Source organism: Epinephelus fuscoguttatus, linkage group LG13 (assembly GCF_011397635.1).
Source record: "Epinephelus fuscoguttatus linkage group LG13, E.fuscoguttatus.final_Chr_v1".
NCBI classification, from domain to species: Eukaryota; Metazoa; Chordata; class Actinopteri; order Perciformes; family Serranidae; genus Epinephelus; species Epinephelus fuscoguttatus.
Window position 1 is genome coordinate 36,994,406 of NC_064764.1, and position 20,766 is coordinate 37,015,171.

General features: G+C 47.1%; 1 protein-coding gene across 9 annotated transcripts in view; it reads left to right on the forward strand.

The window, feature by feature from the left end:
- The window catches only part of ttn.2 (titin, tandem duplicate 2), a 249,401-nt gene that overhangs the window by 203,164 nt on the left and 25,471 nt on the right, over window positions 1-20,766 (forward strand). For all 9 annotated transcript variants that reach the window (XM_049594294.1, XM_049594295.1, XM_049594296.1 and 6 more), the window contains 9 exons: window positions 45-17,138; window positions 17,236-17,532; window positions 17,719-18,306; window positions 18,419-18,721; window positions 18,823-19,119; window positions 19,365-19,652; window positions 19,767-20,066; window positions 20,281-20,432; window positions 20,536-20,686. In XM_049594294.1, the coding sequence (XP_049450251.1) occupies window positions 45-17,138; window positions 17,236-17,532; window positions 17,719-18,306; window positions 18,419-18,721; window positions 18,823-19,119; window positions 19,365-19,652; window positions 19,767-20,066; window positions 20,281-20,432; window positions 20,536-20,686 (19,470 nt within the window). The remainder of the gene's footprint in view (window positions 1-44; window positions 17,139-17,235; window positions 17,533-17,718; window positions 18,307-18,418; window positions 18,722-18,822; window positions 19,120-19,364; window positions 19,653-19,766; window positions 20,067-20,280; window positions 20,433-20,535; window positions 20,687-20,766) is intronic.

Sequence of the window (20,766 nt, forward strand, 5' to 3'; positions counted from 1 at the left end):
CTTTTTTAAACTCCTGTTTTTTTTGTTTTTTTTTTGCTCATTAGATCCACCTGGTCCTCCATCCAACGCCAGAATTACAGACACCACAAGAACCACAGCTACCTTCGCCTGGGGCAAACCCCACTATGATGGTGGTCTTGATGTAGAGGGATATATTGTTGAGTACAAAAAGGAGGGACATGATGACTGGGAAGTGGAGACACAGTATCCAGTAAAAAATACTGAATATGTTATTGGTAAACTTCAAAAAGGAGGCAAATACCATTTCAGGGTCAGCGCTATAAACTCAGAGGGCGTTGGCGAACCTGCAGAGATTGAGAAAGTGACTGAACTGGTGGACCAGGAGTCTTTGCCAGACTTTGAGCTGGATGCTGAATTAAGGAGAACCCTGGTGGTCAGGTGCCGTGCTTCAATCCGTATGTTTGTTCCCATCAAGGGTCGTCCTGTTCCTGAAGTAACCTGGAGCAAAGATGATACCAACCTGAAAACACGTGCACACATTGACACCACAGAGTCCTACACTCTGCTGGTTATTCCTGACTGCACTCGATACGATGCTGGAAAATACAACCTGTGTCTGGAGAATGTTGCTGGAAAGAAAACCGGCTTTGTTAATGTGAGAGTTTTGGACACTCCAGGACCACCAGTCAACGTCAAGCCGAGAGAGATCACCAAGAACAGTATCACCCTCCAGTGGGAAATCCCTATAATCGATGGTGGTTCTAAGATTAAGAACTATGTTATTGAAAAGAGAGAGGCTACCAAGAAAGCCTACACAGTGCTTAGCACTACATGGCAGAAGTGTTCCTTCAAGTTTACAGACCTTGAGGAGGGAGCTTACTACTATTTCCGTATCTCTGCTGAGAATGACCTGGGTGTAGGCGAGCCCGCTGAATCCCCTGAACCAATCAGGGTGTCCCAGGCCCCATCTCCACCAGAAAACTTGTATGTCACAGATGTGACAGCTGACAGTGCCAGCCTGGCATGGACCAAGCCCTTGCATGATGGTGGCAGCTTGATCACTGGATACGTCATTGAGGCCCAGAAGAAGGATACTGACCAGTGGGTCCATGTGGCCACCATAAAGGCTCTGGACTACATTGTAACAGATCTGATTGAGGGTGCAGAATATACCTTCCGCATAATGGCTGTCAATGCATCAGGCAGGAGTGACCCACGTGAAAGCAGGCCTGCTATTATCAAAGAGCAGACTTCTCCTCCTTCATTTGACTTGCGTGGAGTCTATCAGAAGACGGTTATTGTCAAGGCAGGGGACCGTGTCAAGGTGGAGATTCCAGTGCTGGGCAAACCCAGACCTGTGGTTTCCTGGAAGAAGGGAGACATAACACTCAGGGAGACACAGAGAATCAACACTGAAGTCACACCAACATCGACTATCCTCAACATTAATGAGATCAAGAGGACTGATGCAGGCCAGTATTCTATGACTGGAAAGAACATGCTGGGTACAGTGACTGAGACGATCACAGTCCTGGTCCATGACATTCCAGGTCCTCCCACTGGTCCCATCAAGGTGGAAGAGGTCTCCTGTGATTATGCTCTCATATCCTGGGAGGCACCAGAAAGTGATGGAGGTGTTCCCATCAACAACTATATTGTTGAGATGCGGGAGACTACTGGTACTTCCTGGGTGGAGTTGGCAGCTACAGTAATCCGCACCACATTTAAAGCAGCCAGACTCAATACTGGAACTCAATATCAGTTCCGTGTCAAGGCCCAGAACAGATATGGCATTGGACCAAGCATTATCTCTGAGCCAGTGGTTGCTGCCTATCCATTTGATGTGCCAGGCCAGCCAGGCATTCCTGTGGTCACATCTTTTAACAAGGATGCTATGACTCTGAGCTGGAATGAGCCTTCCTCTGATGGAGGCAGTCCCATCCTTGGCTATCATGTGGACAGAAAAGAGAAAAACAGCATTCTATGGCAGAGGATCAGCAAAGCTCTTGTTATCGGAAATATCTTCAAATCAACAGGCCTCGTTGATGGAATTGCATATGAACACCGTGTTACTGCTGAAAACATGGCCGGTCTCAGCAAACCAAGCAAACCCTCTGAGCCTATGTATGCTTTGGACCCAGTTGACGCACCAGGCAGGCCTGTGGCATTGAATATTACCAGACATGAGGTGACAGTGTCATGGACCAAACCAGAAGGAGATGGTGGATTTTCCATCACTGGATACACAGTAGAGAGGAGAGAGATGCCCAATGGACGTTGGCTCAAAGCCAACTTCAACAACATCCTAGAAACCATCTACACAGTCAGTGGTCTGACCGAAGATGCAACTTATGAATTCCGTGTGTTTGCTAGAAATTCAGCTGGTGCTGTTAGTGCTCCATCCCAGCCATCAGAGGCAATCACATGCAGAGATGACCTTGAAGAGCCCAGGCTTGATGTTGACGCATTGTATAGCAGCAATGTTATTGTCATGGCAGGAGAGGTATTCAAGCTGGAGGCCAGTGTGACTGGCAGGCCCCTCCCATCTCTGGTATGGACCAAGGAAGGAAAGGAGCTTGAGGATACAGCCAAGATAGAGATAAAGACAACAGACTTCCACACAACTCTGGTAAACAAAGATTCCCTGAGAAGAGATGGAGGTGCTTATACTCTGACTGCCAGCAATCCCGGTGGCTTTGCAAAGTTCACCTTTAATGTCAAGGTGCTCGACAGACCTGGACCACCAGACTCCCTCACTGTTACTGACGTCACTGCTGAGAAATGTGTCCTTAACTGGCTGCATCCAACACATGATGGTGGTGCCAAGATCGAATACTTTATCATTCAGAGGCGTGAGACCAGTAGGTTGGCATGGACAAATGTGGCCACAGACCTTCAGGCGAACAGGTTCAAGGTCACCAAGCTTCTGAAGGGCAACGAGTACATCTTTAGAGTCATGGCTGTTAACAAGTATGGTGTAGGTGAACCCCGGGAGTCTGAACCTATCATTTGTACCAACCCCTATGTCCCCAGTGACCCACCACAGCAGCCTGAAGTTACCACCATTACCAAGGACTCCATGGTTGTCTGCTGGGAGCGCCCTGAACACGATGGAGGCAGCAGTATAAACACCTACATAATTGAGAGAAGGGATAAGACTGGCCTGCGCTGGGTAAAGTGCAACAAGAGGACTGTAACTGACCTGCGATTCAAGGCCTCTGGCCTCACACCTGGACATGAGTATGAATTCAGAGTTTTTGCACAGAATAATGCTGGTCTAAGCCAGCCTAGTCCTTCGAGTCCATTCTACAAAGCTGAGGACACCATCTTCCAGCCTGGACCTCCAGGGAATCCCAGAGTTCTTGACACAACCAAGTCTTCCATTACCCTTGCCTGGAACAAACCTGTCTATGATGGCGGTTCTGAAATCACTGGTTACATAGTGGAGACCTGCCTTCCTGAGGAGGATGAGTGGACTATTCACACTCCCAAAAAGGGATGGGTAGCCACTTCCTTTACCATCACCAACTTGAAAGAAAACCAGGAGTACAAAATCAACATCTGTGCCACTAATTGTGAGGGAGTGGGAGAGCCTGCTGCTGTTCCTGGAACCCCTAAGGCTGAAGACAGATTGCTTCCTCCAGAAATTGAACTTGGAGCAGAGCTGCGTAAGGTGGTCTGCATCCGAGCCTGTAGCACACTCAGACTCTTTGTTCCCATTAAGGGTAGACCAGTACCTGAAGTTAAATGGTCAAGAGAGCATGGAGAATCTCTGGACCGAGCTAACATTGAAATCACTTCATCATTCACCACCCTTCAGATAGACAATGTTGACAGATTTGATGCAGGTAAATACATAGTGACTGTGGAGAATGCCTCGGGAAGTAAATCAGCCTTTGTTAATGTCAGGGTGCTAGACACTCCCGGAGCACCACAGAACCTGATTGTCAAGGAGGTCACTAAAGATTCAGTTTCCCTTGTTTGGGATGCACCTCTCATTGATGGTGGCTCCAGGGTCCGCAGCTACATTGTTGAGAAGCGTGAGTCAACCAGAAAGGCCTACTCAACAGTCTGTGCCAGCTGCCCTAAGTCTAGTTGGAAGGTTGGTAACTTGGAGGAAGGAAAGATGTACTCTTTCAGAGTCCTGGCTGAGAATGAATTTGGCATTGGCCTCCCAGTAGAGACTGTTGAACCAATTAAAGTGTCTGAGAAACCTCTACCACCAGGCAAAGTGTCTGTTCGTGAAGTTACCAGCTCCAGCGTCACACTAACTTGGGAAAAGCCTGACCATGATGGTGGCAGCAGAATCACAGGGTACATTGTTGAAATGCAGGGTAAAGGCAGTGAGAAATGGACCCAGGTCATGGTGGTAAAGACCAATGAGGCTGTTGTAACTGGCCTTACACGGGGAGAGGAGTACATGTTCCGTATCTCAGCCACCAATGAAAAGGGAGTTAGTGACCCACGTCCACTCAATGTGCCTGTTGTGGCTAAAGACCTAGTCATCTCACCAACCTTCAAACTTCTTTTCAGCACATTTAGTGTGCTAGCAGGAGATGATCTGAAGATAGATGTACCATATGTTGCCTGTCCCAAGGCTACAGCAACTTGGCTCAAAGATGGTGTTGCTCTCAAGGAGACAACAAGAGTTAATGCTGAAGCCACTGACAAAAACCTTCTCCTGGTTATTAGGGATGCTTGCAGAGATGATGTGGGCACATATACTGTCAAACTGAACAATATAGCTGGAGAGGCATCAACAGACATCAGTGTTGTTGTTCTAGATAAGCCTGGACCCCCAACTGGCCCAATTAAGCTGGATGAAGTCACTGCTGACAGTGTGGTCCTTTCCTGGAATCCACCAGAGTATGACGGCGGTTGTACTATCAACAATTACATTGTTGAAAAGAGAGATACATCTACCACTAACTGGCAGATTGTCTCAGCTACTGTGGCCAGAACCACTATAAAGGCAGCCCGTCTTAAGACTGGAGTTGAGTACCAGTTTAGAATTGCTGCAGAGAATAGATATGGCAAGTCCTCAGTGCTGGTTTCTGATACCATTGTTGCTCAGTATCCATTTGAAGTACCTAGCTCACCACGTTCTGTTGTGGTCCAGTCAGCCACCAAGGAGAGTATGGTGGTTGTATGGGAGAAACCTAGCAATGATGGCGGAAGCAAAATTCTGGGCTACCACTTGGAGCTTAAAGAGAGAAACAGTATACTGTGGGTGAAACAGAATAAACAACTTATCCCAGAGACCAGATTTAAGGTTGTTGGCCTTGAGGAGGGTATCGATTATGAGTTCAGAGTCTATGCTGAGAACATTGTTGGTGTCAGCAAAGCCAGCAAAGTGAGTGAAATGCAAGTGGCCAGAGATCCTTGTAACAGACCAGGAAAACCAGAGGCTGTGATTGTCACAAGAAGCCAAGTGACACTCAGATGGACTAAACCTGAATACGATGCAGGCATCAAGATCACAGGCTATGTGGTTGAGAAAAAGGAAGGAGCTGGCCGATGGATGAAGGCTAGTTTCGCCAACATCTTAGAGACAGAATTTGTTGTCACAGGACTTACTGAGGATCAGATTTATGAGTTCCGTGTCATCGCCAGAAATGCAGCAGGTGTCTTCAGCCAGCCATCTGATTCTACTGGAGCCATCACTGCCAAGGATGAGGTGGATCCGCCCAGGATTGACTTAGATACTAAGTACTCCCAGGCTGTGGTGGTAAACGCTGGAGAGACATTTAGGCTTGAGGCTGCTATCTATGGTAAGCCTGTGCCCACAGTACACTGGCTGAAGGAGGGCCAAGAAATTACTGAAGCAGCTCGCTTAGAGCTCAAGAACACAGACTTCACAGCTTGTCTAGTTGTTAAAGAAGCTATCCGTGTTGATGGAGGTCAGTACACTTTACTCATAAAGAATGTTGGAGGAGAGAAATCTATTAACATTAATGTAAAGGTCCTAGACAGACCAGGTCCACCTGAAGGCCCTATCTCCATCTATGGGGTCACCAGTGAGAAATGCTCCATTGCCTGGAAACCTCCCTTGCAAGATGGAGGTAGCGATGTTTCCTATTACATTGTTGAGAGAAGGGAAACCAGCCGACTAGTATGGACAGTAGTTGAACCAAAAGTTCAGGCACTAAACCTGAAGATCACAAAACTTCTTCCTGGTAATGAGTACATATTTAGAGTGATTCCTGTCAACAAATATGGAGTTGGTGAGCCTCTGGAATCTGAGTCAATGGTTGCCAAAAATCCATTTGTCACTCCCAGCCCACCAACAGAGGTAGAAGTCTCCACAATCACCAAAGACTCCATGGTAGTGACCTGGGAGAGACCAACTAATGATGGTGGCAGTCCTATCCAGGGATACATTGTTGAGAAACGTGACAAGGACGGTGTGAGATGGACTAGATGCAATAAGCGCACAGTGAGTGAGCTGCGCTTCAGAGTAACAGGCCTCCTAGAAAACCACAGCTATGAATTCAGAGTTGCTGCTGAAAATGCTGCAGGTGTTGGCACACCTAGTGCACCAACAGTGTACTACAAAGCATTGGATCCTATCTTCAAAGCAGGTCCACCAAACAACCCCAAGGTGGTGGACACATCTAGGTCCACTGTTTCCCTGACATGGGGCAAACCTATCTATGATGGTGGTTGTGAGATTCAGGGTTACATTGTTGAGGCCTGCAATACAGTAACTGATGAGTGGTTTATGTGCACTCCTCCAACTGGCATCAAGGACACTAAGTTTACAGTGAAAAAGCTTCTTGAGAAGCACGAGTACCAATTCAGAGTGTGTGCCATCAACAAAGTTGGTGTTGGAGAGCATGCTGATGTTCCAGGAAAAATTCTACTGGAGGAGAAGCTTGAGGCTCCCGATCTTGACCTGGATGCTGATATGAGAAAGATGATCAACATAAGAGCAGCAAGTACTCTCAGGTTGTTTGTTCCTGTGAGAGGTCGCCCAGCTCCTGAGGTGAAATGGGGCAAGGCTGAGGGCGAGATTAAGGAGACTGCCCAGATTGACTGTACGGGCAACTATGCTTCACTTGTCATCGAGAATGTTGACATATTTGACACTGGCAAGTACACCCTGACTGCAGAGAATGCCAGCGGAGTCAAGTCAGTCTTTATCAGTGTCAGAGTCCAGGACGCACCTAGTTCACCAACTAACTTGTTGGTGAAAGAGATTACAAAGAATTCTGTCACTCTCACATGGGAGCCTCCACTTCTGGATGGTGGCTCAAAGATAAAGCATTATATCGTTGAAAAGCGTGAGAGCACTAGGAAAGTTTATTCTCAAGTTACCACCTGTAACAGGATGTCATGGAAAGTTGAGCCTCTTCCAGAAGGTGGAATCTTCTTTTTCAGAGTCCTTGCTGAAAATGAATATGGTGTGGGTCTCCCCATTAAAACTACAGAACCAATTAAGATATCTGAAAAGCCTCAGCCACCTGGTAAAGTCAGTGTTGTTGACGTCACTCGTAACTCTGTGACTCTAAGCTGGGAGAAGCCTGAGCATGATGGCGGCAGTAGGATCAGTTACTATGAAATTGAACTGGCACCTAAGGACAGTGAAACTTGGTCTGTGTGCGCTAGTGGGAAGGCACTGGAAGCTGTAGTGACAAATCTACTTAAGGGAGAGGAGTATCAGTTCAGAGTTATTGCTGTAAACGACAAAGGTAAAAGTGACCCCAGACAACTGGTTCAAACAGTTGTAGCAAGGGACCTTGTGATTGAGCCTGCTGTTAGACCCAAAATGAGCACCTACCATGTCCAGGTGGGGTATGATCTCAAGATAGAGGTCCCAGTTGCTGGTCATCCAAAACCAACTATCACTTGGACCAAGGATGGAGCAGCTCTCAAGCAAACCACCAGAGTCAATGTCACTGACTCACCACGTCTCACCACTCTCACCATAAAGGACGCTACCAAGGAGGATGGAGGCATGTACAGCATCAATGTTACCAATGCCCTGGGTTCCAAGGATGCTACAATTGAAGTGATCACCCTGGACAAACCAGGTCCACCAACAGGCCCTGTCAAATTGGAGGACATCAGTGCTGAGAGTATTACTCTCAGCTGGGATTCTCCTACATATACAGGTGGCTGCCCAATCTCCAATTACGTGGTTGAGAAGAGAGATACAACCACAACCAACTGGGTGGTTGTATCCGCCACTGTGGCCAGAACCACACTAAAAGTGACCAATCTGAAGACAGGCAGTGAATACCAGTTCAGAATCTATGCTGAGAATAGATATGGAAGGAGTTATGCAATTGATTCAGAGCCTGTTGTAGCACAGTACCCATTCCAGGAGCCTGGCCCACCAGGAACACCATTTGTATCTTCATATGCAAAAGACTATATGGTGGTTGAGTGGCACAAACCCCCATCTGATGGAGGCAGTGCCATTTTAGGCTATCATCTGGAGAGGAAAGAGAAGAACAGTATCCTCTGGACCAAGATCAACAAAATGCTCATCCAAGATTGCAGGTTCAAATCTACTCCTCTTGAGGAAGGCATTGAGTATGAGTACAGAGTTTATGCAGAGAATATTGTTGGCATTGGAAAATGCAGCAAAGTCTCTGAAGTTTATGTAGCCCGCGACCCATGTTATCCTCCTGGCCGTCCTGATGCTGTGATCGTGACCAGGCACTCAGTGAAGCTGAGATGGACCCCTCCAGAGTATGATGGTGGAAGCTTGGTTACTGGCTATGTAGTGGAGAAACGTGACCTTCCTGAAGGAAAGTGGATGAAGGCCAGCTTTGCAAACGTCATTGAACATGAATTCACAGTTACTGGTCTGGCAGAAGACAGTAAATATGATTTCAGAGTAATTGCAAGGAATGCAGCCGGTGCTGTCAGCAAGCCCTCAGAAAGCACAGGATCCATCACAGCCAAGGATGAAGTTGACCCACCTAAGTGTGAGACAGATCCTATGTACAACCAGACCATTGTTATCAATGCTGGAGAGACTTTCAGTCTGGAGGCCAGTGTGGAAGGAAAGCCCATCCCCACAGCTCAGTGGTTCAAGGGAAGTGTTGAAGTTGAAAACTCAGCAAGAGCTGAGATCAAAAATACAGATTTCAAGGCTTTGCTGGTTGTGAAGGATGCTATCAGAGTGGATGGCGGACAGTACACGCTGGTTCTAACTAATGTGGCTGGAACTAAGACTGTTCCATTCAGTGTAAAGGTCCTGGATAGACCAGGCCCCTCAGAGGGACCTATTACTGTCAGCAATGTCACTGAGGAGAAGTGTTCACTGTCATGGCTGCCTCCCAGGCACGATGGAGGAGCTAGCATTTCTCACTACATCATTCAGAAGAGAGAAACCAGTCGCTTGGCATGGACTGTGGTCTCCAGTGATTGTGTAGCTACCATGATTAAGGTTACCAAACTGTTGAAGGGCAATGAGTACATCTTCAGAGTCATGGCTGTTAACAAATATGGTGTGGGCGAGCCTCTTGAGTCAGCAGCAGTTATCATGAGAAATCCGTTTGTTCCTCCTGGCTCACCTCAGGAGTTGGAGATCACCAACATTACTAGGGACTCCATGACTGTCTGCTGGAACCGCCCTCAGACCACTGGAGGCAGTGAGATTGTTGGTTATATTGTTGAGAAGAGAGACAGAGCTGGAGTGAGATGGACCAAGTGCAACAAACGCAGAGTGACAGACTTGCGTTTCAGAGTAACAGGACTGACTGAGGACCATGAGTATGAATTCAGGGTATCTGCTGAGAATGCTGCTGGAGTGGGTCAACCAAGCCCACCTACACCATACCTCAAAGCCTGTGACCCCAGCTTTGAACCTGGTTGTCCTTCCAATGTCCATGTGGTCGACACGGCCAAAGACACCATCACTGTAGCCTGGCACCGGCCTATCTATGATGGTGGTTGTGAGATTCAAGGATACGCAGTGGAAATTACCAAGGCTGATGAGGAGGAGTGGACCATATGCACCCCACCCATGGGAGTTAATGCAACCAAGTTTACCATCAAAAAGTTGATAGAGCACCAGGAATACAAGGTGCGCATATGTGCCATCAATAAGCTTGGTGTTGGTGAGCCCACTGAGCTCGAGGGAGTTGTGAAACCTTTGGATAAGATTGATCCTCCAGAGATGATTTTAGATTCAGAGCTCAGGAAGGGAATAGTTGTCCGTGCAGGAGGCTCAATGAGAATCTGCATTCCATTCAAGGGCCGTCCTACTCCTGAGATCACCTGGGCCAAGGAGGATGGAGAACTGCCCACTAAAGTTCAGATAGAGAGTGGTGAAGAATATACACAGCTCTCCATCGACATCTGTGACAAATATGATGCTGGCAAATACATCCTCACATTGGAAAATAGTGCTGGCACCAAATCAGCCTTTGTCTCAGTTAGAGTTCTGGACACTCCGGGGGCTCCTCTGAATCTAACAGTTAAAGATATTAAGAGAGAAAGCGTCACTCTGACCTGGGAGCCTCCTCTTATTGATGGTGGTGCAAGAATCAAGAATTACTTGGTTGAAAAGCGTGAGTCTACCAGAACAGTTTACTCTAACGTGGACAACAAGTGCACAAAGACAAGCTACCGTGTCACTGGCCTCACTGAGGGAACTATCTACTATTTCAGAGTCTTAGCAGAGAATGAGTTTGGCGTGGGACAGGCAGCTGAGACAGAGGACTCAGTTAAGACCTCTGAGCCTCCTCTGTCAGTGGGTAAGGTCACTTTGACTGAAGTCACCAAAAAATCTGCCTCACTCTCTTGGGAGAAGCCAGACCATGATGGAGGCAGCAGGATCATGGGCTACTACATTGAGATGCAGCCTGTGGGTTCAGAGGAATGGGTGGTGGCCGCCACAACCAAAACTTGCGACGGCACTGTTACAGGCCTTAGCCCAGGCCATGAGTATCTGTTTAGAGTGTCAGCTTTCAATGAGAAGGGCAAGAGTGACCCCAGGCCTCTGGCTGCCCCAGTCACGGCTAAAGACGTAACTATTGAGCCCAGATTCAAGATGACATTCAACACTTACAGTGTACAGAATGGTGAGGATCTGAAGATTGAGATTCCAGTGATTGGACGCCCTGTTCCCAAAGTTGAATGGAAGAAGGATGGGCAGGCTATTAAGGAGACAACCAGACTAAATGTATCCAGTACACCATCATCTACTAAGCTGGCCATCAAGGATGCAAATAGGGAAGACTCTGGTAAATACACCATCACCGCCACCAGCAGTGTTGGAACAGCAACAGAGGAGATCACTGTCATCATTCTTGATAAGCCTGGCCCACCCACAGGCCCTGTGAAGATTGAGGAGGTGAGCTCTAATTTTGTCACTTTCTCCTGGGAGCCACCAGAGTATACTGGAGGCTGTCAGATCAACAACTACATTGTGGAGAAGAGAGACACCACCACGACTGCATGGCAGATTGTGTCTGCTACTATTGCCAGGTCAACTATCAAAGTCACTAACTTGAAGACTGGCACTGAGTATCAATTCAGAGTGTCTGCTGAGAACAGATATGGAAAGAGTTCTGCCATTGTCTCTCCCACTGTTATTGCTCAGTATCCATTCAGTGAGCCTGCGGCCCCAGGAACACCAGTTGTTTCTGCTGCAACCAAGGATAACATGGTTGTTGAGTGGAAAACTCCCACCAACAACGGAGGCAGCCCCATCATAGGCTATCACCTTGAGAGAAAAGAAAAGAACAGCCTTTTGTGGACCAAACTCAATAAGCTTTTAATCCCAGAAACACGTTTCAAGACTACAGAGCTAGAAGAAGGTATTGAGTATGAATTCAGAGTTTATGCTGAGAACATTGCTGGACTTAGCCCAGCTAGCAAGGTCTCTGAGAGCACAGTAGCCAGGGACCCCTGTGACCCACCAGGCACTCCTGAGGCTATTAATATCACCAGAAATCTTGTAACACTTCAGTGGACTAGGCCTCAGTATGATGGAGGCAGTGCAATCACTGGCTATTTGATCGAGAGGAGGAAGCACCCAGATACCCGCTGGATGAAGGCCAGCTTCACCAACATCATTGATACGCAGTACACACTCACTGGCCTGACTGAGGACTGTGTTTATGAATTCAGAGTCATTGCCAGGAACGCTGCTGGCATTTCCAGCCGACCCTCTCAGAGCACAGGAGAAATCACAGCCAAAGATGAAATTGTGGCTCCGGAGGCCACTTTGGATTCTAAATTCAAGGATACGACTGTTGTTAATGCTGGTGAGACTTTTGTCATTGATGCTGACTACACTGGCAAGCCTCTACCTGAAGTCATTTGGTTAAAGGACGGAAAGGAGATTGACAAAACCACACCAAGAATGGAGGTTAAGACCACACTTACACGTACCATCCTAACAGTCAAGGATTGCATCAGAGTGGATGGTGGTCATTTCACCCTCAAACTTGTCAATGTGGGAGGAGTCAAAATGATCCCAATTAATGTTAAAGTTCTGGATAGACCCGGACCTCCTGATGGCCCACTAGAAGTCAAGGGGGTCACAGCCGAGAAATGTTATCTGCACTGGAGCCATCCCTCACACGATGGTGGAGCTGCTATCTCTCACTACATCATTGAGAAGAGAGAGACCAGTCGTTTGTCATGGACCATGGTTGAGCCCAAGATCCAGGCCATCAGCTACAAAATCACAAAACTGCTGCCTGGCAATGAATACATCTTCAGAGTCACAGCTGTAAATAAATATGGTGTTGGTGAGCCTTTGGAATCTGAGCCTGTTATTGCTCGTAACCCCTTCACCACTCCCAGTGCCCCCTCCACCCCAGAGCCCAGCGCTATCACAAGGGACTCTATAGTGCTTACATGGGAGAGACCAGAGAATAATGGAGGAGCTGAGATTGAAGGATATGTCCTTGAAAAACGTGATAAGGACGGCATCAGATGGACCAAGTGCAACAAGAAGAGGCTGAGTGACCTAAGATTTAGATGCGCTGGCCTCACAGAAGGCCACTCTTATGAATTTAGGGTCTCGGCCGAAAATGCTGCTGGTGTGGGAAAGCCTAGCGCACCATCCGAATACATCAAGGCCTGTGATGCCATTTATCCACCAGGTCCTCCAAATAACCCCAAAGTCACTGACCATTCGAGCACCACAGTCTCTCTGTCCTGGTCCAGGCCTATCTACGATGGCGGAGCACAGATCAGTGGATATGTTGTTGAAAGGAAGGAAGCAGGAGATGATGAGTGGATATCTTGCACATCACCCACTGGTGTTCAGACCACTCACTACACAGTAAAGACACTGAAGGAGAATGCAGAGTACAACTTCCGCATCTTTGCTGTTAACTCAGAGGGAGCAGGAGAGCATGTGGACCTACCTGGTTCTGTGATTGCTGCAGAAAAGCTGGAGGCTCCTGAAATTGAACTAGATGCTGACTTAAGAAAGATGGTTAATATTCGCGCCACTGCCACTTTGCGTCTGTTTGTAACAATCAGAGGAAAGCCTGAGCCTGAGGTCAGATGGTCAAAGGCTGATGGCACTTTGAATGAGCGTGCCCAGATTGAGGTCACAAGCTCTTACACAATGCTTGTGATTGAGAATGTTGATAGATTCGACACTGGCAAATATGTTCTGAACCTTGAGAACCTCAGTGGCTCTAAATCAGCCTTCATCAATGTCAGAGTTCTGGATTCCCCAAGCGCTCCTACCAACCTGGTAGTTAAGGATGTGAAGAGAAATTCTGTCGCTATCTCCTGGGAGCCCCCTGTGATCGATGGTGGGGCTAAGATATCACACTATATTGTGGAGAAGAGAGAGCAAAAGAGAATGGCTTTCACCAGTGTTTGCACCAACTGTGTGAGGAACTCGTACATTATTTCTGACCTGCAGGAGGGAGGTCGATTCTATTTCCGTGTGCTGGCTGTGAATGAGCTGGGAGTAGGTCTGCCTGCCTTCACAGATCAAGTCAAGGTGGCTGAGGCTCCTTTGCCTCCTGGGAAGGTTGTCCTGGTTGACGTGACCCGACATACTGTCACTCTTTCATGGGAGAAACCTGATCATGATGGAGGCAGCAAGATTACAAAATTCATTGTGGAGATGCAGCCTAAGGGAGATGACAAATGGAGCGTGTGCAGTGAAGTAAAAGCACTTGAAGCTACTATTGGTGGACTTGCAACTGGAGAGGAATACTCCTTTAGAGTGACTGCTGTAAATGATAAGGGCAAGAGTGATGCCAAGCCTCTTGCTACCCCTGTGGTGGTGAGGGACATCACGGTCCAGCCCATCATCAACCTGTTGTATGACACATACAGTGTAAAAGCAGGAGATGACCTTAAGATTGACGTTCCCTTCAAAGGCAGACCTCAGCCTGACGTGTCTTGGAAGAAGGACGGCCAGGTACTTAAGCAGACAACCAGGGTCAATGTTCTTAATTCCAAGACGTCATCCAAGATTGTTATTAAGGATGCAACCAAAGAGGATGTAGGAAAGTATGAGATTACTTTGACAAACTCAGTTGGGACCAAGACAGCTGAAATATTTGTTATAGTCCTGGACAAACCTGGCCCACCCAGTAACATTAAGATGGATGAAGTGAGTGCTGATTTCATCTCTCTGTCTTGGGATCCACCAACTTATGATGGTGGATGCCAAATCAACAACTATGTGGTGGAGAAGAGAGACACAACTACAACTGCATGGCAGATTGTCTCAGCCACGGTAGCCAGGACATCTATCAAAGTGACACGTCTCACCCAGGGAACAGAGTATCAGTTCCGTATTGCAGCTGAGAACCGCTATGGCAAGAGTTCTGCTATTGACTCTGCTCCTGTTATTGCTCAGTATCCCTTTGAGCCTCCTGGCCCTCCTACCAACGTCCATGTTTCCCATGCCACCAAGTATGGCATGCTTGTGGTATGGGGCAGACCTGCCAGTGATGGTGGCAGCCCTGTAATTGGTTATCACATTGAATGCAAAGAACATAGCAGCATCCTGTGGACCAAGCTCAACAGAGGTCTGCTGACTGAGAACCAGTTTAAGATGACAGGCACTGAAGAGGGCTTGTTGTATCAGTTCAGAGTCTATGCTGAAAATATTGCTGGAATTGGCCCATGCACTAAACCCAGTGAGCCTGTGGCAGCCAGGGATCCATGTGAATCTCCACATAACCTTATAGTCACCAACATCACCAGGAACTCAGTTTCCCTCTTTTGGGAGAAGCCAGAGTATGATGGTGGAGTAAAGATAACAGGCTACATTGTGGAGCGTAGAGAACTTCCCAATGGCCGTTGGCTTAAGTGCAACTTCACCAACCTGCAAGACACCTACTTCGATGTCACAGGCCTCACAGAGGATGTCCAATATGACTTCCATGTCATTGCTAAGAATTCTGCTGAGCTGTTGAGTGCTCCCTCAGAGAGCACTGGTCCTATCACAGTCAAGGATGATGTAGACCCTCCCACTATTATCCTGGAAGACAGGCTCAGACAGCCTGTTGTCATTAAGGCTGGAGAGATAATTCGAATTGATGCTGAAATCACAGGCCGTCCACTCCCAGTTGTCTCATGGTCTAAAGACGGAAAAGAGATTGAGGCCAAGGCTAGGTGTGAAATCACCTCTACCAACTTCACAACCACACTTATTGTCAGGGATGCTATCAGGAGGGACTCTGGACAGTATGTCCTTACCCTGCACAATGTGGCAGGAACCAGGTCTGTGGCTGTCAACTGTAAGGTTCTTGACAGACCTGGGCCTGCCTCAGGACCATTGGCAGTGTCTGGCCTCACAGCAGAGAAATGCACCATAACATGGGGCCCCCCTCAGGAGAATGGTGGTGCTGAAATCATGCACTACATTGTTGAGAAACGTGAGACCAGTCGCCTCGCCTGGACCCTTGTCTATGGTGACATGAAGGCAACCACCTGTAAAGTGACCAAGCTGCTCAAAGGAAATGAGTACATCTTCAGAGTCAGGGGAGTCAACAAATATGGGGATGGTGAGGCCCTGGAGAGTCAGCCAGCAAAGGCAATGGATCCATTCACTGTGCCTGCAGCTCCCACTAATGTTGAGGTCACCTCAGTTACTAGTGAGGCAATGACCATATGTTGGGAAAGACCAGTTTCTGACGGTGGCAGCAGTATCTCTGGCTATGTCATTGAAAAGCGAGAGAAGACTGGGCTTCGCTGGTGTCGTGTCAATAAGAAACCTGTTTACGACCTCAGAGTCAAAGCCTCACACCTTCGTGAGGGCTGTGAGTATGAGTACAGAGTGTTTGCAGAGAACTCCGCTGGCCTTAGTGCTCCCAGCATCCCTTGCGCACTTGTCAAGGCTGAAGACCCACAATTCCTGCCTTCACCTCCTGCTAAGCCTAAAATCATTGACTCTACAAAGACCACAGTCACCCTGTCATGGAATAAACCACTATTTGATGGTGGAGCACCTGTGACTGGTTACAGAGTCAGATACAGGAAGACTTTAGATGATGAATGGTTTGTTGGAGTCCGGAATACCACGAACACAGAGTTTACAGTGGTTGGACTGACACCTGGAGCTGAATATGTGTTTGTTGTCGAGTCTATTAACAAGATTGGAATCAGCGAGCCCAGTCCTGAGTCAGACAAACAGGTTGCCAAAGAAAAGGAGGAGGAGCCAGTCTTTGACATCAGCAATGAGATGAGGAAGACTCTTATTGTGAAGGATGGGAGCTCATTCACCATGACAGTGCCATTTAGAGGCAAACCAATCCCCAGTGTAACCTGGACAAAGCCTGATGTTGACCTTAGAGTTCGTGCTGTCATTGACACAACAGACACCTTCACCTCCATCACCGTAGAGAAAGCAACTCGCAATGACTCCGGCAAATACACTGTAACCTTGTCCAGTGTATCAGGGACTGCCTCCTTGACACTCAGTGTCAGAGTCTTAGATTCCCCTGGACCTCCTGCCAGTATAGACGTCAAGGATGTAACCAAGACCTCCGCTACTGTAACCTGGGATACTCCCGAGAATGAAGGAGGAGGACCAGTCAAGAACTACCTTATTGATATCCGTGAGGCCAGCAAGAAAGGTTGGACAAGGTTGACTGACACATGCCACAGACTGACATACAAGGTGACAGACTTGCAAGAGGGAGGAGTCTACTTCTTCAGAGTGACAGGCGAGAATGAGTATGGTGTTGGTGTTTCTGCTGAGACCAAAGAAGGAACCAAGATTACAGGTACTGAATTTTGAGTCAGTAACGTTATAGATTTGTATTGTTGTAAAGATAAATACCTGATCATCTGAGTAACACACATCATGTCCTCTTTCTCCAGAAAAACCAAGCCCACCACCAAAGCTTGGTGTGACTGATGTGACCAAGGAGAGTGTGTCCATAGCCTGGGCCAAACCTGAACAAGACGGAGGCAGCAGAGTCACTGGGTTCCTGGTGGAAGCTCTGGAGAAAGGCCAGGAGAAGTGGTTTAAGTGTGGTGTAACCAAGTTCACACACTTTACAGTGTCTGGTCTGAGAGAGAATGCTGAGTACTTCTTCAGAGTCAGAGCAGAGAACCTTGCTGGCTTCAGTGATTATAAGGAAATGGTTACCCCTGTTGTGGTCAAAGACCAGCTTGGTGAGTAACAGATTTATTAGATTAAACAATGTGCTTAGTGAGGACTAAGAAAAACAAGCAATAGAATAAGTCATCACCCAATACTTGTGGTTATTGCATATAACCAGAAAATAACTAAGTGAAATGGCACAATATTGCACCAACTTTCCCATGCAATAACTCCCATTGGCACTTTTTTTGCTCCAGAATCTCCTGAGATCAACATGAAGGACTTCCCCCACAACACAGTGTATGTCAGAGCCGGCTCCACCCTTAAATGTGAGATCCCACTGACAGGCCGGCCTTTGCCTAAAGTCTCCCTGTCCAAGGATAATGTGCCGCTCAAGTCAACTATGAGGTTCAACGCTGAAGTTACCCCTGACAGCATCAAGATCGCACTGCGTGAGAGCAATGCTGGAGACTCAGGACGCTACGATATCACTGCCTCCAATTCTAGTGGAACCACTAAATCCTTTATAAATATTATCGTTTTGGACCGCCCCAGTGCCCCTGTCGGACCTGTGGAGCTGTTTGACGTTACAGAGGACAGCGTGAGCCTTACGTGGCTCCCACCGGCATATGAAGGTGGTAGTCCCATCACAAATTACATCATCCAGAAGAGAGAGACAACCACAGCCAACTGGATGGATGTATCTTCTGCTGTGGCCCGCTGCACCATGAAGATCATGAAGCTGACCACGGGCCTGGAGTACCAGTTCAGAATCAGAGCTGAGAACAGATATGGAATTAGCGAGCACCTCGACTCACCAACTGTTGCTGTCAACCTTCCTTACAGTGAGTGGTCTTTGTTGTGCTTCCCTCTTTAAACTTAGCATTATTGTTTTTTCCAACTCTGTTTGTCACAATGAACATGTTAACACTCTTCAACTCTTACTCTTATCTTCAGCTATTTCTGAAGCTCCATCAACTCCAGAGATTACTGCTGTAACCAGGGAGAGCATCACTGTAGCCTGGAAGGAGCCTAAGTCAGATGGTGGCAGCCATGTGTTTGGTTACCATCTCCAGATGAAAGACAAGAACAGCATACTTTGGCAGAGAGTCAACAAAATGGTGATCCGTGCTACACACTTCAAGGTCACCAGCATCAGTCCTGGACTTATTTATGAGTTCAAGGTTGCAGCAGAGAACGCTGCTGGAATCAGTGCCTTTAGCAAAGTTTCTGATGCAGTGCTGGCTATTGATGCCTGTGGTGAGTGGAATGTCAAAACCTTTTATGAAAGTTGGGGAAATCTGATTTTACCCCTTAGCAACAGCTGTTTTATAATGAGTTCCCACTGTGTGTTTCTGCAGAACCACCGGTCAATTTGCGCATTAGCGACATCACCAAGAACTCCATAAGTCTGGCCTGGGAAAAGCCTAGCTATGACGGAGGATCCTCAATCACTGGTTACATCATTGAGAAGAGAGAGGGTGTTAGTGCTAAGTGGTCCAAGGCTAACATCACCAATGTCACAGACACCCGCTTTGCTGTGACTGGCCTAATCCAGGACGAGTCATATGAGTTTAGAGTCATGGCCAAAAATGCTGTTGGCTCAGTGAGCAACCCATCTATGACTGCTGGGCCAGCCAGATGCGTGGACACCTATGGTAGGTCTCTTTTTTTTTTCTTTTTTTTCCCCAAACTGTTGTTTCCCATAAAATTGAGCACATTCACACTCCTCAGAGAATTGACATTACATTTTGAACAGTCCATGGCATTATTGTGAAACTGGAAATCACATTTTGGAAATACACTTTCCCACACGAATTTTGTAAATCATGTTTTATCATGTGTGATGCGTACATCTATCAGAGTTTGAATTCACCTGCCTGTTTTTTGGTTTATCATCCAGGTGCCCCAGAGATTGACATACCTCAAGAATACTTCAGCGAGGTCAAGTACTTGGCTGAGTCTAATGTGGAGCTCAAGTTCAATATCAAAGCCAAACCTGCTCCTACAATTGAGTGGTTTAAGGATGGCAGAGAGCTTGAGCCTACTGCCCAGCTCACTTTCAAACACACATTCGAGTCCACCAGTTTGTTCCTGAGGGAAACCACTCGTCTGAACTCTGGAACATATGAGGTCAAGGTGAAGAACTCCCTGGGATCTGCATGTGCCATTGTCAGGCTGCTCATTCAAGGTATTCAGATATTATTTAGCATCTGTATTTATGGCAGTATTTTGCCTTGCATGAAATTGATATTATATATTGTGTAGACTCTGATGTACATCAATATGTCCTCCCCTTATCCAGACAAGCCAGGCCCTCCTGCTGGAGAGATTCAGTTTAAGAAGGTCACAGCCAGCAACATCACCATCATGTGGTCCCCGCCTGCTGATGAGGGTGGTGCCATGGTAACGCATTATATTGTGGAAAAGAGGGAGACCAGCAGGGTCATGTGGTCCGTTGTCTCAGAGAAAATGGTCGACTGCATTGTTAACGTGCCCAGACTCATCCAGGGCAATGAGTACATCTTCAGAGTTCGTGGAGTCAACAAGTATGGCATCGGAGACCCACTGGAGTCTGAACCCATAATTGCAAAGAACGCATTCAGTAAGCAAACACAGTAAACCTACCATCTTACCAGCAACTACCATTCAATCCAGAGCTAATTATTTGTTTTGAAAAATCACTACACTTCAGTGTGTTACTTAATATAATTTACATGTGGATGGTTCAATGGATTTTTTTTTTTTTTTCAAACAATGGAAAATGAGTTCTTTTCATCTAACCGGATTTTTTTTTTTTTTTTTTTTTTTTTTTACAGTTCCTCCTAGTGAGCCATCCAAGCCTAAAGTGACCATGATCACCAAGTCCACTATGACAGTGATCTGGGAAAGACCAGCACTGGATGGAGGCAGTGACATTGATGGCTACTACCTAGAGAAGAGGGAGAAGAAGAGTCTGCAGTGGTTCAAGGTTTGTTTGTGACCGGTTTTTACAGATTTTATGCTCAAGTGTAAAAGATGCCAAACTAATGACTAGCATGCGTGAGTAATTATAATGTCCATTTTATGACCAGGTGGTGAAGGGCACCATCAGAGACACAAGGCAGAAAGTCACCAACCTGGTGGAGAACAATGAGTACCAATACAGAGTTTGTGCTGTTAACAAGGCTGGAGCAGGAAAGTACTCTGAGGCCTCTGATCTCTACAAGGCCTACGACCCCATCGGTAAGCTTTTACAATCACTCAGGATTTCTTAATTATTGAGGTCTTTACATGGAACCGCTGATTACATTCATGCCCTTTTG